This window comes from Bombina bombina, chromosome 5 (genome assembly GCF_027579735.1).
Source record: "Bombina bombina isolate aBomBom1 chromosome 5, aBomBom1.pri, whole genome shotgun sequence".
NCBI classification, from domain to species: domain Eukaryota; kingdom Metazoa; phylum Chordata; class Amphibia; order Anura; family Bombinatoridae; genus Bombina; species Bombina bombina.
The window spans coordinates 891,749,186-891,766,066 of record NC_069503.1 but is presented as its reverse complement, the minus strand read 5'-3'; the positions used below and the strand labels follow the sequence as shown (position 1 = coordinate 891,766,066).

Here is a 16,881-nt window from a genome sequence, read left to right as displayed (position 1 = left end):
ATGTTTGTTCAACAGGGTTTTATATTGCAGCCTCTTGCATGCATTGCGCCTGTCACGGCTGCAGCGGCATTCTGGTTTGAGTCTCTGGAAGAGGCGATTCGCACAGAGCCGTTGGATGAGGCCTTGAGCAAAGTTAGAACCCTTAAGCAAACTAATGCGTTTGTTTCAGATGCCGTAGTACATCTAACCAAACTTACGGCTAAAAATTCCGGATTCGCCATACAGGCGCGCAGAGCGCTCTGGCTTAAATCCTGGTCAGCGGATGTAACTTCCAAGTCTAAACTACTTAACATTCCTTTCAAAGGGCAGACCTTATTCGGGCCCGGCTTGAAGGAAATTATTGCTGACATTACGGGAGGTAAAGGCCACGCCCTTCCTCAGGACAGGGCCAAACCAAAGGCCAAACAGTCTAATTTTCGTGCCTTTCGTAACTTCAAGGCAGGAGCAGCATCGACTTCCTCTGCTCCAAAACAGGAAGGAACTACTGCTCGTTACAGACAAGGTTGGAAAGGCAACCAGTCATGGAACAAGGGCGAGCAGGCCAGAAAGCCTACTCCCGCCCCTAAGCATGAAGTCAGGGCCCCCTATCCAGAGACTGATTTAGTGGGGGGCAGACTTTCTCTCTTTGCCCAGGCTTGGGCAAGAGATGTGCAGGATCCCTGGACGTTAAAGATTATATCTCAGGGATACCTTCTGGATTTCAAAACCTCTCCTCCACAAGGGAGGTTCCATCTTTCGAGGTTATCGACAAACCTAGTAAAGAGAGAGGCATTTCTACAATGTGTACAAGACCTCTTAATCATGGGGGTGATCCACTCAGTTCCGCGATCGGAACAGGGACAAGGATTTTACTCAAATCTATTTGTGGTTCCCAAAAAAGAGGGAACCTTCAGACCAATCTTGGACTTAAAGATCTTAAACAAATTCCTAAGGGTACCATCGTTCAAGATGGAAACCATTCGAACCATCCTACCCATGATCCAAGAGGGTCAATATATGACCACGGTGGACTTAAAGGATGCTTACCTTCATATACCGATTCACAAAGATCATTATCGGTACCTGAGGTTTGCCTTTCTAGACAGGCATTACCAGTTTGTGGCTCTTCCCTTCGGGTTAGCCACGGCCCCGAGAATTTTTACGAAGGTTCTGGGCTCACTTCTGGCGGTACTAAGATCACAAGGCATAGCGGTGGCTCCGTACCTAGACGACATTCTGATACAAGCGTCAAGTTTTCAGAATGCAAAGTCTCATACAGAGATAGTTCTAGCATTTCTGAGGTCGCATGGGTGGAAAATGAACGTGGAAAAGAGTTCTCTGTTACCACTCACACGGGTTCCTTTTCTAGGGACTCTTATAGATTCTGTAGAGATGAAGATTTACCTGACGGAGTCCAGGTTATCAAAGATTCTCAATGCTTGCCGTGTCCTTCATTCCATTCCAAGCCCATCGGTAGCTCAGTGCATGGAGATAATCAGCTTAATGGTAGCGGCAATGGACATGTTTCAGATGCCGTAGTACATCTAACCAAACTTACGGCTAAAAATTCCGGATTCGCCATACAGGCGCGCAGAGCGCTCTGGCTTAAATCCTGGTCAGCGGATGTAACTTCCAAGTCTAAACTACTTAACATTCCTTTCAAAGGGCAGACCTTATTCGGGCCCGGCTTGAAGGAAATTATTGCTGACATTACGGGAGGTAAAGGCCACGCCCTTCCTCAGGACAGGGCCAAACCAAAGGCCAAACAGTCTAATTTTCGTGCCTTTCGTAACTTCAAGGCAGGAGCAGCATCGACTTCCTCCGCTCCAAAACAGGAAGGAACTACTGCTCGTTACAGACAAGGTTGGAAAGGCAACCAGTCATGGAACAAGGGCGAGCAGGCCAGAAAGCCTACTCCCGCCCCTAAGCATGAAGTCAGGGCCCCCTATCCAGAGACTGATTTAGTGGGGGGCAGACTTTCTCTCTTTGCCCAGGCTTGGGCAAGAGATGTGCAGGATCCCTGGACGTTAAAGATTATATCTCAGGGATACCTTCTGGATTTCAAAACCTCTCCTCCACAAGGGAGGTTCCATCTTTCGAGGTTATCGACAAACCTAGTAAAGAGAGAGGCATTTCTACAATGTGTACAAGACCTCTTAATCATGGGGGTGATCCACTCAGTTCCGCGATCGGAACAGGGACAAGGATTTTACTCAAATCTATTTGTGGTTCCCAAAAAAGAGGGAACCTTCAGACCAATCTTGGACTTAAAGATCTTAAACAAATTCCTAAGGGTACCATCGTTCAAGATGGAAACCATTCGAACCATCCTACCCATGATCCAAGAGGGTCAATATATGACCACGGTGGACTTAAAGGATGCTTACCTTCATATACCGATTCACAAAGATCATTATCGGTACCTGAGGTTTGCCTTTCTAGACAGGCATTACCAGTTTGTGGCTCTTCCCTTCGGGTTAGCCACGGCCCCGAGAATTTTTACGAAGGTTCTGGGCTCACTTCTGGCGGTACTAAGATCACAAGGCATAGCGGTGGCTCCGTACCTAGACGACATTCTGATACAAGCGTCAAGTTTTCAGAATGCAAAGTCTCATACAGAGATAGTTCTAGCATTTCTGAGGTCGCATGGGTGGAAAATGAACGTGGAAAAGAGTTCTCTGTTACCACTCACACGGGTTCCTTTTCTAGGGACTCTTATAGATTCTGTAGAGATGAAGATTTACCTGACGGAGTCCAGGTTATCAAAGATTCTCAATGCTTGCCGTGTCCTTCATTCCATTCCAAGCCCATCGGTAGCTCAGTGCATGGAGATAATCAGCTTAATGGTAGCGGCAATGGACATAGTGCCATTTGCGCGCCTGCATCTCAGACCGCTGCAACTATGCATGCTCAGTCAATGGAACGGGGATTACTCAGATCTGTCCCCTTTGCTAAATCTGGACCAGGAGACCAGAGATTCGCTTCTCTGGTGGTTGTCACCGGTTCATCTGTCCAAAGGAATGACCTTTCGCAGGCCAGATTGGACGATTGTAACAACGGATGCCAGCCTTCTAGGCTGGGGAGCAGTCTGGAATTCCCTGAAGGCTCAGGGATCGTGGACTCAGGAGGAGAAACTCCTCCCAATAAACATTCTAGAATTAAGAGCAATATTCAATGCTCTTCTGGCTTGGCCTCAGTTAGCAAAGCTGAGGTTCATCAGATTTTAGTCGGACAATATCACGACTGTGGCTTACATCAATCATCAAGGGGGAACCAGGAGTTCCCTAGCAATGTTGGAAGTCTCGAAGATAATTCGCTGGGCAGAGTCTCACTCTTGCCACCTGTCAGCGATTCACATCCCAGGCGTAGAGAACTGGGAGGCGGATTTCCTAAGTCGCCAGACTTTTCATCCGGGAGAGTGGGAACTTCACCCGGAGGTATTTGCTCAACTGATTCGTCGTTGGGGCAAACCGGATCTGGATCTCATGGCATCTCGCCAGAACACGAAGCTTCCTTGTTACGGATCCAGGTCCAGGGACCCGGGAGCGGTGCTGGTAGATGCATTAGCAGCCCCTTGGGTTTTCAACATAGCTTATGTGTTTCCACCATTTCCGTTGTACCTCGGCTGATTGCCAGGATCAAACAGGAGAGGGCATCGGTAATTCTGATAGCGCCTGCGTGGCCACGCAGGACCTGGTATGCAGACCTAGTGGACATGTCGTCCTGTCCTCCATGGTCTCTTCCTCTGAGGCAGGACCTTCTAATTCAGGGTCCTTTCAACCATCTAAACCTAATTTCTCTGAGGCTGACTGCCTGGAAATTGAACGCTTGATTCTATCAAAGCGTGGGTTTTCGGATTCGGTTATTGATACATTAATACAGGCTCGGAAACCTGTGACAAGAAAAATTTACCATAAGATATGGCGTAAATATTTATATTGGTGCGAATCCAAGAGTTACTCATGGAGTAAGGTTAGGATTCCTAGGATATTAGCTTTTCTACAAGAGGGTTTAGAAAAGGGTTTATCCGCTAGTTCGCTAAAGGGACAGATTTCAGCTCTGTCTATTCTTTTACACAAACGTCTGGCAGAGCATCCAGACGTCCAGGCCTTTTGTCAGGCTTTGGCTAGAATTAAGCCTGTGTTTAAAGCTGTTGCTCCTCCGTGGAGCTTAAACTTGGTTCTTAAAGTTCTTCAGGGTGTTCCGTTTGAACCCCTTCATTCCATTGATATTAAGCTTTTATCTTGGAAAGTTTTGTTTTTGATGGCTATTTCCTCGGCTCGAAGAGTCTCTGAGTTATCTGCCTTACATTGTGATTCTCCTTATCTGATCTTTCATTCAGATAAGGTAGTTCTGCGTACTAAACCTGGGTTTTTACCTAAGGTTGTTTCTAACAGGAATATCAATCAAGAGATTGTTGTTCCATCATTATGTCCTAATCCTTCTTCAAAGAAGGAACATCTTTTGCATAATCTAGACGTGGTCCGTGCTCTGAAGTTCTACTTACAGGCAACTAAAGATTTTAGACAAACTTCTTCTCTGTTTGTCGTTTACTCTGGACAGAGGAGAGGTCAAAAGGCTTCGGCTACCTCTCTCTCTTTTTGGCTTCGTAGCATAATACGTTTAGCCTATGAGACTGCTGGACAGCAGCCTCCTGAATGAATTACAGCTCATTCCACTAGAGCTGTGGCTTCCACCTGGGCCTTTAAGAATGAGGCCTCTGTTGAACAGATTTGCAAGGCTACAACTTGGTCTTCACTTCATACTTTTTCCAAATTTTCCAAATTTGACACTTTCGCTTCTTCGGAGGCTGGTTTTGGGAGAAAGGTTCTACAGGCAGTGGTTCTTTCTGTCCCTCCCATCATCCGTGTACTTAGCTTTGGTATTGGTATCCCATAAGTAATGGATGACCCGTGGACTGAACACACTTAACAAGAGAAAACATAATTTATGCTTACCTGATAAATTTATTTCTCTTGTAGTGTGTTCAGTCCACGGCCCGTCCTGTCTTTTTTTGAGGCAGGTTCTAAATTTTAAAATTATAACTCCAGTCACCACTGCACCTTATAGTTTCTCCTTTCTCGTTTTGTTTTGGTCGAATGACTGGATATGACATGTGAGGGGAGGAGCTATATAGCAGCTCTGCTTGGGTGATCCTCTTGCAACTTCCTGTTGGGAAGGAGAATATATCCCATAAGTAATGGATGACCCGTGGACTGAACACACTACAAGAGAAATAAATTTATCAGGTAAGCATAAATTATGTTTTTTCACAATTTTAGGATTCTCACTGAAATTATTTATAAACAGCTTGTGCAATTATGGCACAACTTGTTGTAAATGCTTCTCTGTGATCCACTTTGTTTAGAAATAGCAGACTTATGTGGCTTTGGCGTTGCTTTTTGGTAATTAGAATGCTGCTAAATGCTTCTGCCACCACACATGAATTATGCCCAGCAGTGAAGGGGTTAATTAGGTAGTTTGTAGGGAGCTTGCAGTGTTAATTTTAGCTTTAGTGTAGAGATCAGCCTCCCACCTGACACATCACACCCCCTGATCCCTCCCAAAAATCTCTCTCTTCCCTCCCCCACCCCACAATTGTTCTCGCCATACTAAAATAAAAAGTGTTTTTTTTTTGTTTGTTTTTTATTTTATTTATTTTTTTATAAAATATTTATTCATCTCTTATGGACCCCTGCCTTAGCCCCCAACTTCCCTGACCCCCCCAAAAAAGCTCTTTAACCCTCCCCCTCTACCTATTTGCCCCCATCTTGGGTACTGGCAGCTGTCTGCCAGTACCAGTTTGCCCCCAAAAACAAAGTTTTAAAAAAAATTTTTTTTAGCATAGCGTTTTCTGTAGTGTAGCTGCCCCCCCTCAATACCCCCACCATTTTAAAATTCATTGGTGGCAGTGGTTGCTACACGCGCGTGCGCCCTCGCACGCTCACGGCAACCGGCATGCACATTGCACTTACAGGAACCGGATGCCGGGTAGCGATGGGCCGCCCACCCGCCTCCCTGCTAAGCTCCCACCCACCAACGAACGAACGGCACCATCGCTACCGGTGCAGAGAGGGCCACAGAGTGGCTCTCTCTGCATCAGAGGCTTGTAAAAGGGTATTGCAGGATGCCTCCATATTGAGGCATCACTGCAAAACTTTGAGAGCTGCTGGAAGCGATTGCGATCGCTTCCAGCACTCAGACTTTTCTGCTGCAGACAACAGCTTGCAGAAAGAGAGCCAGCCTCAGCCAGAAGCATATGAACATGTTGACATTTTTGCATTTCAATGCAAAGTTTCTGAAAAAATGAATAACGGAATGTTATAAACAGGTGATAGTTTAACTCTTTCTAGTGCTATCTCTTTTCAAACAGTTTGTGGTTTTGTTTTGCTTAATTATAAAAATGTGCTCTGCTGCTTTAAAATTGGACAAACAGTTGTGTTAATTTAAAGTTTTAGTCTGAAGTTTTATATTTGTAACACTTCGTATGTGGATTTTATTTTAAATGCAGGATTTTTTATTTTTATTTTATCTGATTAGTCGATTAATTGAAAAATTAATCGTCCAATTACATGGATTCTGAAAATAATAGTTGCAGCTCTATAAAAGTGTACAGAAGATTTCAAAGTAAATGGAAACAAAATGACAGAACTTTGAAGCTCAAAGTAATTTATAGCATTCTTGCAGACAGGGAATTATTGATGGCATCTAGTAAGAATTCTGAGAATTGACATGCAAACTGAGAAATGCTCAATAGAAAGAACCTGTAATTGTCATACACTGTTTGAATGCACAAAGTACTTGAGAATGTAATTGGGCTCTATGTCATGTCAATGCTTTTTATATAGTTAACCTATTGGCTGCCAGAAAGGGCTTCAGCCTGTTATATAGCAATTCCATTACTCTTGTCTAGCAGTTAAGGGGTTAAACTGGTTGTATACTGTTACTTTACCTTTATACATATTTTGTTCTAGAGGTCAGATGATTTCTGGAGAAGATTGTGAATTTATTCAGCGGTTTGAGAAATCTCGTCCAGAAGAGAAGCAGGCAATACTCACTAATGAAGGAAATCAGGTATGAAAGAAATGAGATATTAATGTGCAGCTTCTACAGGACGTCCATTTCTTTCTTGTGTTATTCCCCCCCGCACAGTTTATAGAGTAGGAAAGATTCATTGGATTTTGTAACAAAAAAAAAATATGAACACTGCTGTAAAACACCCCCAACAAAAACCTTGATTTATGTGTAAAGCACATATTTTCTTTCTTGATATGAGGAGAGTCCACTGCTTCATTCCTTACTTGTGGGAAGTACAGAACCTGGCCACCAGAAGGAGGCAAAGACACCCCAGCCAAAGGCTTAAATACCTCCCCCACTTCCCTCATCCCCCAGTCATTCTTTGCCTTCCATCACAGGAGGTTGGCAGAGAAATGTCAGAAGATTTCAGAGTAGTTCCTTATGGAGGGTAGTACCTTTCAAGATGAGACTGGAGTTTTAAGTAGTCTTGTCAGCCTCTCATTAAGAGCATTGATGAAAGTTAGAGTCTGGAGATGCAGGGAGAGTCTTTCTGCAAATCCATCCAGACTCATATTAACAGCTCCTTAAGCAATTAGCGTTGACGAGTTTCGCTGCCTGCTTTCTTCACTCAAGTCCATGTCAGAAGCGCTGCTAAAATCTGTCAAACTTGAAGGACCGTGTCACTGTTCCACGGCATAGATTCCGGTAAGATTGTTTCATTATTTTGCACACATGTATAATGATAGAAGACAGGGTCATAGTGGGACTACTTTATCTTTATGGAATCAAGTGTTAATATCTCCTGAGGAAGATTATTGAATAGTGGGGATTTTTTAATCATATTTGTTATGTGATTTCGACTGCTTATGTGTAAGAACGTTTGGGCTATTAAGCTGATACGGAACGTACAGGTTATTTTCATTTTGGGAGCTGCGCAGTTTCTTTATATTAAGATGGCACGCTTTTTCCTTAGCAGGGCCAGGTCCTGCATGAGCACCACGTGACAGGGAGTGGTCACGTTTTTCTCCCTGCTTCCGATTCCTGACCGGGTGTCTGCGGAGAGGAGCATCTTCTCTAATCTGTCTGTGTCATATGAGGTGGTGAGTGCCCCATCCATTAGGGGTATAAGGTGCCAGTTATTTTTCTTTTTTTATAATTTGATGTAGACGAGTTATGAAGGATTCTGTTATTTTAGTGGGGGATCCCTCCGATACAGAATTTGATACCTGTGTATATTTTGAGGAGGCCTGTGTAATCCAGCCCTCTCAATTATGTTCCATATGCCACAATAGGGTGTTCTCATCGACCAGTGTTGAGATGTTAGAGACCACTGAGCAATCCGCCTCTGAGGATTCTTCATCCAGTGAGGTGTGTTCCCTAGATTCTGTTCCTACATATGCAATTTTCCCGAGCTCGGATCCTCCTTCGACTGTAAGGGGTTTGTTTCCACCAGAGGTTTCTACGCAGTTTCGCATGGCCATCTCTGCGGCCTTAGCAATGTTACCTATTCCTGCTACGCGTAAGCAAAGGGGTAATTCATGCTCACCTGCTCCTGGACATTCGTATAAAATAACGATTGTGTCTGATCAGTCCTTTGTTGATACGGTTCCCTCTGAAGCCTCAGTGGGAGAACCTCCAGGGTCGGAGTCTGCTGACTTGGGTCCTCCGTCTGCGGAGAGCTTAGCATTTAGATTTCGATTGGCACGCCTGCATTTACTCCTGAGAGAGGTTTTGGCGATGTTAGAGGTCCCCAGTGCTGATCCGTCAGTTGAATCTCAGTCCTCTAAATCTGATACCGATCTTAACTAAACGAGGGGAGGATGGTATCCTATTCCTTGTCGTCTTGTTTTACTTTTTGTTTTATGTTATTTTAAATCCCAGTTCCAAGGGGGGTTGTGTCGTATGACAGTCAGGACCTGTTTTTGTGTGCACACTCCTTTTTTACAGGGCGTTTTCTTTTACTAGGCTATTCCGGTCCAGATAGTTTTTTGTTTTTTTAGAGCTCTGGGTTGTTATAGAAACATCTTAGAAAGACGTTTCGGCACATGGGATTTTTGGTTCTATCGACTTTGATGGTCGATATTGTTGGAGACTTCCGGTGGAAGCTTCTAGATTTTGTTCGGGCCGATAGTTCCCCCAATGTTTTAGAGAAAAAAAATTAAACCTCGGAGCTTAATTTCTGTATTGATTATTCAGTTGTTCTAGCCTTGCTGGAACTTAAGAAGTTTTGTTTTTCGCCTTGATTGTTCAGGCAGATTCGTTGTATCCTAGATGACAGGCAGGACCTGTTGTGGATACTAGTTGGGTTTGCTCCTTCTTCTATACAAGAGGAGGAGTTATTTTCTAGTTTTCCGGTCCAGGTACAGCAGGTCCATCTATACTAGTTAACAGGCTGGACCTGTTTAGGTATTATCCGAGGTGGGTACTTGATCTGCATCATATGGATCTAATCCTAGAGGCCGGAATTAGGCTTCTTCTGGTCTATTCGTCTGGGATTTTTTTTTCCAAGTAACCTTTGGAGTCATTGTCCCGATATCTATTGCACTGGGAATATTTTACTCCACTGTTGGTGCATGCCCTAATTGGGGGATGATCTTCCCATCCTAATTGGGTTCTTATTAGTTCTTCTTTTTGTTGGAGAATGTAAGGTTATCCCTTCCTTTTGTTAGGAAGAAGGATGTTTTTCCTGGTTCATCCTTTTTGAGCTAATCCGGTCCTTAGGAATTGTATTTTACAGTAATCCTCTTTTGATCCTAGGTTTCCTTCTTGGGATCTGGTGGTTAAGGTGGTAGTATCCTGCTTACAGATTAGTAGTTCCCGGGTCTTGGCTTTTATGGGTTTCTTACCTTCACCTCTAATAGACCTTTTGGTTTTTTCTCGTGTCTTTTCGATCCTCAGAGTTGGATCTAGACTGGAGTTGCTGGTGTAGACACCAGGGTGGATCTTGGATGCTGTTTTTTTTTTAGAAGGATTTTTTTCTGAGATCTTGCAAAATTTACCCTTCGGGTTATGCCCTCCAGTCCCCCTTCTGGTCTTCATTGATGTGGGGGTGAAGAGTGATATACACAGCCGAGGCCAAGACTTCAGCATGGTGTATCTGTCTTTACAGACTTACATGGAAAACGGTTGGGGAAATCAATCCCAGTGTTCAATTCATTTTTTTCTCTTAAGCTCCTCCGGGGCGGTTTTGACTTTATCGCTTCCTTGTCCGTGGGGAGAGAGTGTCCTAGAGAGGTCTGGGGGTTGGGAGTTTCCTTCTAATTATTTCTTTCGTTCCTCAGTGAGCATTCTTCTTGGAGGATTTGGTCTTCTTGGTTCAGTTGGGACCTCTCAGTCGGGAGATCTTATTTTGGAGAAGGAGAGTTCCTCCTACTAATCGGGGGGGTCTTGTGTTTAAGGGTGGGCGAAGACTCACTTCGGCTCATTGTCAGCGACCCTCTCTATGAGCTTACTCTTCAGGATCGGATGTCCCCTACAATCATTCCCTGCTAAGTCTAGGTTCTATAGCGTAGTGGTTATCACATTTGGCTAACACACGAAAGGTCCCCGGTTTGAAACTGGGCAGAAATAATTTTGCAAATGTTTGTATCTGATGGGCACGACGATCAAGCAATGCGTCGGTGTTAGCTCCACCGCTTCTGTAGCAGGAGGTGGGTTTGAAACCAGGTGTGGTTCCGGCCTTTTCTTCCAGAGTATGCTAGACATCTAGCATTCCTTAGAGGTTTCTTTTTAACCTTCTTCTCTATCGGCCTTGTCACTCTTTGTTGTGGATGGTTCGATCCTAGCAGGAGCAGGCATCAGTGAGACGGTTTGCTCCGTTTATATCGACGAGTTGTATCACATCTTAGAGGATTTGCCTCCATGGACCTTTTACAGGGACCTGCTGGGACAGGGTCCTTGTGTTCATCACAATCTGGATTCTCTGAGGCTTACTGCGTGGACTGAACGCTTAGTCTTAGTCATGATTTTTTTCTGAAAGGATTGTTGATACTCTCTTTTTAGCTCTTAAGACGGTGTATCGTGGCACCTATCATAAAGGGTGCAGGACCTACTTCTAATATGGAGAACGGGATTTCCCTGGCACAAGGCCAGGTTTTCCAGGATCCTTTTTATTTTTCCAGACTTCTCTGTAGAAGGACCTTTTCTGTTAGCTCCCTTAGGGGACAGTTTTCGGCCCTATCTTTTTTACTGCTCGAGAGGCTCACAGAGCTTTCAGATGTTCAGGCTTTGACTAGTTCAGGCCTGTGTTTAGATCTAGTGCTCCTCTTTGGAGTTTACATCTTGTTCTTATTTTTTGCAGAAGGCTCCGTTTGGGCTTAGGCATGGTGTTGACAATAACATTTTCTGTCTGGTAAGGTTCTTTTTCTACTGACTATTGCTTCGGCACACAGAGTTTCTGAGAGGACTGCCTTTCATTGTGAGTTTCCTTACCTAGTTGTTCTTACGGCTAAAGCTGTTCTTGGTACTGGGTTAGGTTTCCTTCCTATGGTAGTTTCAGATCGCAACATCAATCAGGAGATTGTGGTTACTTCCTTGTTTACTAATCATTCTCTTCGAAGGAGCAGTAATTTCATATCTTGGATGTGGTGCGGGCTTTGAAGTTTTATCTTCAGGCTACAAAGGTGTTTCTTCAGTCCTTTTCCTTGTTCCATCGGCAGAATGACTGGGAGATGAGGGAAGTGGGGGAGGTATTTAGGCCTTTGGCTGGGGTGTCTTTGCCTCCTGGTGGCCAGGTTCTGTATTTCCCACAAGTAAGGAATGAAGCCGTGGACTCTGCTCATACAGAAGGAAAAGAAATTATCTGGTAAGCATAATTTATGTTTTTTAAAAGGACATCAAGGAGCAATAATAAAATGCTTTAAAGTACTAGAGCATTTTATTATTGCACTTTCGCTTACACATAACTACTTGTTTTAACCCCTGCAAAGGAGTTAAATACATAGATAAAGTAACCTTTGGAGTGGCATTGCATTGCTGGTCCTCAGCTGAACACAGATGGTGATTGGTGCCTGCCTACAAACACACACACACACACACACACACACAGTCCCTGACTGATTGGCTCAGCAGCTATTAGTGCATTGTCAGTCCCGAGCTGACTTTAACTATGTGTTCAGTCCATTTGTTGGAGTTAAATATATAGTTCTGGGCAAGCAGTAGTGCAATAAAATGCTCTAGCACTGTTTTATTATTAACCCTTTATGCACCTGTAACTTTGTTAGATCTTTCTTTTAAACATGTAAAAATAGGACTACATTTATTTTTCCTGAAGTGGACCCCGGATCTCTTTCTGCCCATCTAGAAAGTTGCTTTAATCTTTGACAAAACCACTTAAATATTGAAATATACTATACAGATATTCTATGCTATACAGATATTCTATGCTATACAGATATTCTATGCTATACAGATATTCTATGCTATACAGATATTCTATGCTATACAGATATTCTAAGCTATACAGATATTCTAAGCTATACAGATATTCTAAGCTATACAGATATTCTAAGCTATACAGATATTCTAAGCTATACAGATATTCTAAGCTATACAGATATTCTTAGCTATACAGATATTCTTAGCTATACAGATATTCTTAGCTATACAGATATTCTTAGCTATACAGATATTCTTAGCTATACAGATATTCTATGCTATTATATGCTATACAGATATTAAACGCTATACAGATATTAAACGCTATACAGATATTAAACGCTATACAGATATTAAACGCTATACAGATATTAAACGCTATACAGATATTAAACGCTATACAGATATTAAACGCTATACAGATATTAAACGCTATACAGATATTAAACGCTATACAGATATTAAACGCTATACAGATATTAAACGCTATACAGATATTAAACGCTATACAGATATTAAACGCTATACAGATATTAAACGCTATACAGATATTAAACGCTATACAGATATTAAACGCTATACAGATATTAAACGCTATACAGATATTAAACGCTATACAGATATTAAACGCTATACAGATATTAAACGCTATACAGATATTAAACGCTATACAGATATTAAACGCTATACAGATATTAAACGCTATACAGATATTAAACGCTATACAGATATTAAACGCTATACAGATATTAAACGCTATACAGATATTAAACGCTATACAGATATTAAACGCTATACAGATATTAAACGCTATACAGATATTAAACGCTATACAGATATTAAACGCTATACAGATATTAAACGCTATACAGATATTAAACGCTATACAGATATTAAACGCTATACAGATATTAAACGCTATACAGATATTAAACGCTATACAGATATTAAACGCTATACAGATATTAAACGCTATACAGATATTAAACGCTATACAGATATTAAACGCTATACAGATATTAAACGCTATACAGATATTAAACGCTATACAGATATTAAACGCTATACAGATATTAAACGCTATACAGATATTAAACGCTATACAGATATTAAACGCTATACAGATATTAAACGCTATACAGATATTAAACGCTATACAGATATTAAACGCTATACAGATATTAAACGCTATACAGATATTAAACGCTATACAGATATTAAACGCTATACAGATATTAAACGCTATACAGATATTAAACGCTATACAGATATTAAACGCTATACAGATATTAAACGCTATACAGATATTAAACGCTATACAGATATTAAACGCTATACAGATATTAAACGCTATACAGATATTAAACGCTATACAGATATTAAACGCTATACAGATATTAAACGCTATACAGATATTAAACGCTATACAGATATTAAACGCTATACAGATATTAAACGCTATACAGATATTAAACGCTATACAGATATTAAACGCTATACAGATATTAAACGCTATACAGATATTAAACGCTATACAGATATTAAACGCTATACAGATATTAAACGCTATACAGATATTAAACGCTATACAGATATTAAACGCTATACAGATATTAAACGCTATACAGATATTAAACGCTATACAGATATTAAACGCTATACAGATATTAAACGCTATACAGATATTAAACGCTATACAGATATTAAACGCTATACAGATATTAAACGCTATACAGATATTAAACGCTATACAGATATTAAACGCTATACAGATATTAAACGCTATACAGATATTAAACGCTATACAGATATTAAACGCTATACAGATATTAAACGCTATACAGATATTAAACGCTATACAGATATTAAACGCTATACAGATATTAAACGCTATACAGATATTAAACGCTATACAGATATTAAACGCTATACAGATATTAAACGCTATACAGATATTAAACGCTATACAGATATTAAACGCTATACAGATATTAAACGCTATACAGATATTAAACGCTATACAGATATTAAACGCTATACAGATATTAAACGCTATACAGATATTAAACGCTATACAGATATTAAACGCTATACAGATATTAAACGCTATACAGATATTAAACGCTATACAGATATTAAACGCTATACAGATATTAAACGCTATACAGATATTAAACGCTATACAGATATTAAACGCTATACAGATATTAAACGCTATACAGATATTAAACGCTATACAGATATTAAACGCTATACAGATATTAAACGCTATACAGATATTAAACGCTATACAGATATTAAACGCTATACAGATATTAAACGCTATACAGATATTAAACGCTATACAGATATTAAACGCTATACAGATATTAAACGCTATACAGATATTAAACGCTATACAGATATTAAACGCTATACAGATATTAAACGCTATACAGATATTAAACGCTATACAGATATTAAACGCTATACAGATATTAAACGCTATACAGATATTAAACGCTATACAGATATTAAACGCTATACAGATATTAAACGCTATACAGATATTAAACGCTATACAGATATTAAACGCTATACAGATATTAAACGCTATACAGATATTAAACGCTATACAGATATTAAACGCTATACAGATATTAAACGCTATACAGATATTAAACGCTATACAGATATTAAACGCTATACAGATATTAAACGCTATACAGATATTAAACGCTATACAGATATTAAACGCTATACAGATATTAAACGCTATACAGATATTAAACGCTATACAGATATTAAACGCTATACAGATATTAAACGCTATACAGATATTAAACGCTATACAGATATTAAACGCTATACAGATATTAAACGCTATACAGATATTAAACGCTATACAGATATTAAACGCTATACAGATATTAAACGCTATACAGATATTAAACGCTATACAGATATTAAACGCTATACAGATATTAAACGCTATACAGATATTAAACGCTATACAGATATTAAACGCTATACAGATATTAAACGCTATACAGATATTAAACGCTATACAGATATTAAACGCTATACAGATATTAAACGCTATACAGATATTAAACGCTATACAGATATTAAACGCTATACAGATATTAAACGCTATACAGATATTAAACGCTATACAGATATTAAACGCTATACAGATATTAAACGCTATACAGATATTAAACGCTATACAGATATTAAACGCTATACAGATATTAAACGCTATACAGATATTAAACGCTATACAGATATTAAACGCTATACAGATATTAAACGCTATACAGATATTAAACGCTATACAGATATTAAACGCTATACAGATATTAAACGCTATACAGATATTAAACGCTATACAGATATTAAACGCTATACAGATATTAAACGCTATACAGATATTAAACGCTATACAGATATTAAACGCTATACAGATATTAAACGCTATACAGATATTAAACGCTATACAGATATTAAACGCTATACAGATCATATATGCTGTACAGGTGGTATCTGCTGTACAGATATGTGTTGTACAGTTATAATATGCTATACAGTTATTGTACACTATACAGATAGTATGTGCTATATAGGTATTATGTGCTGTGCAGATATTGCTATATAGATATTATACGCTATACAGATATTAGATGCTGTGTAGATATTATACGCTATACAGATATTAGATGCTGTGTAGATATTATAGCAAATGAGTTGATAGTCACTAAAAATGTCTGTTCCAGTGAATAGGATTACAGGCAAGGAAGATGTATTGGTTCTTATAAAGATTTTTCTTCATAAATGGAAAGAGTCCACAGCTGCATTCATTACTTTTGGGAATTCAGAACCTGGCCACCAGGAGGAGGCAAAGACACCCCAGCCAAAGGCTTAAATACTCCGCCCACTTCCCTCATCCCCCAGTTATTATTTGCCTTTCATTCCAGGAGGTTGGCAGAGAAGTGTCAGAAGTTTTCAATAGTGTCTTATGGAGGGTAGTGAGGGTAGTACTCTTCGGCATGGGACTGGAGTTTTAAGTAGTCCTGTCAGCCTCCCAGTGAGAGCATGGGTGAAAGTTGGAGTCCGGAGATGCAGGGAGAGTCTTTCTGCAAAACATCCCGACTCATATTAACAACCACTCCACAAGCAATTGGCGTTGACGAGTTTCGCTGCCTGCTTTTCTTTTACAAGATATGACGAGTCCACGGATTTCATCCTTACTTATAGGATATCGCCTCCTGGTCAGCAGGAGGAGGCAAAGAGCACCACAGCAGAGCTGTATATATAGCTCCTCCCTTCCCTCCCACTCCAGTCATTCTCTTTGTCTGTGTTAGTGATAGGAAGAGGTAAAGTGAGGTGTTAGTTTTGTTTCTTCAATCAAGAGTTTATTATTTTTAAATGGTACCAGTGAGTACTATTTTACTCAGGGGTAAAGTTACAGGCTTTTCAGCAATGGGAACTGAGGAGATTCTACATTCTCTTTGTGACTCCCAGACTGTG

At 40.4% G+C, this 16,881-nt stretch overlaps 1 protein-coding gene across 2 annotated transcripts in view; it reads left to right on the top strand.

Annotated features, from left to right (window-relative positions):
* The window catches only part of ATP6V1H (ATPase H+ transporting V1 subunit H), a 364,453-nt gene that overhangs the window by 33,471 nt on the left and 314,101 nt on the right, over window positions 1-16,881 (top strand). For both annotated transcript variants that reach the window (XM_053715039.1, XM_053715040.1), the window contains exon 3: window positions 6,954-7,053. In XM_053715039.1, coding sequence (XP_053571014.1) covers window positions 6,954-7,053 — 100 coding nt within the window. The remainder of the gene's footprint in view (window positions 1-6,953; window positions 7,054-16,881) is intronic.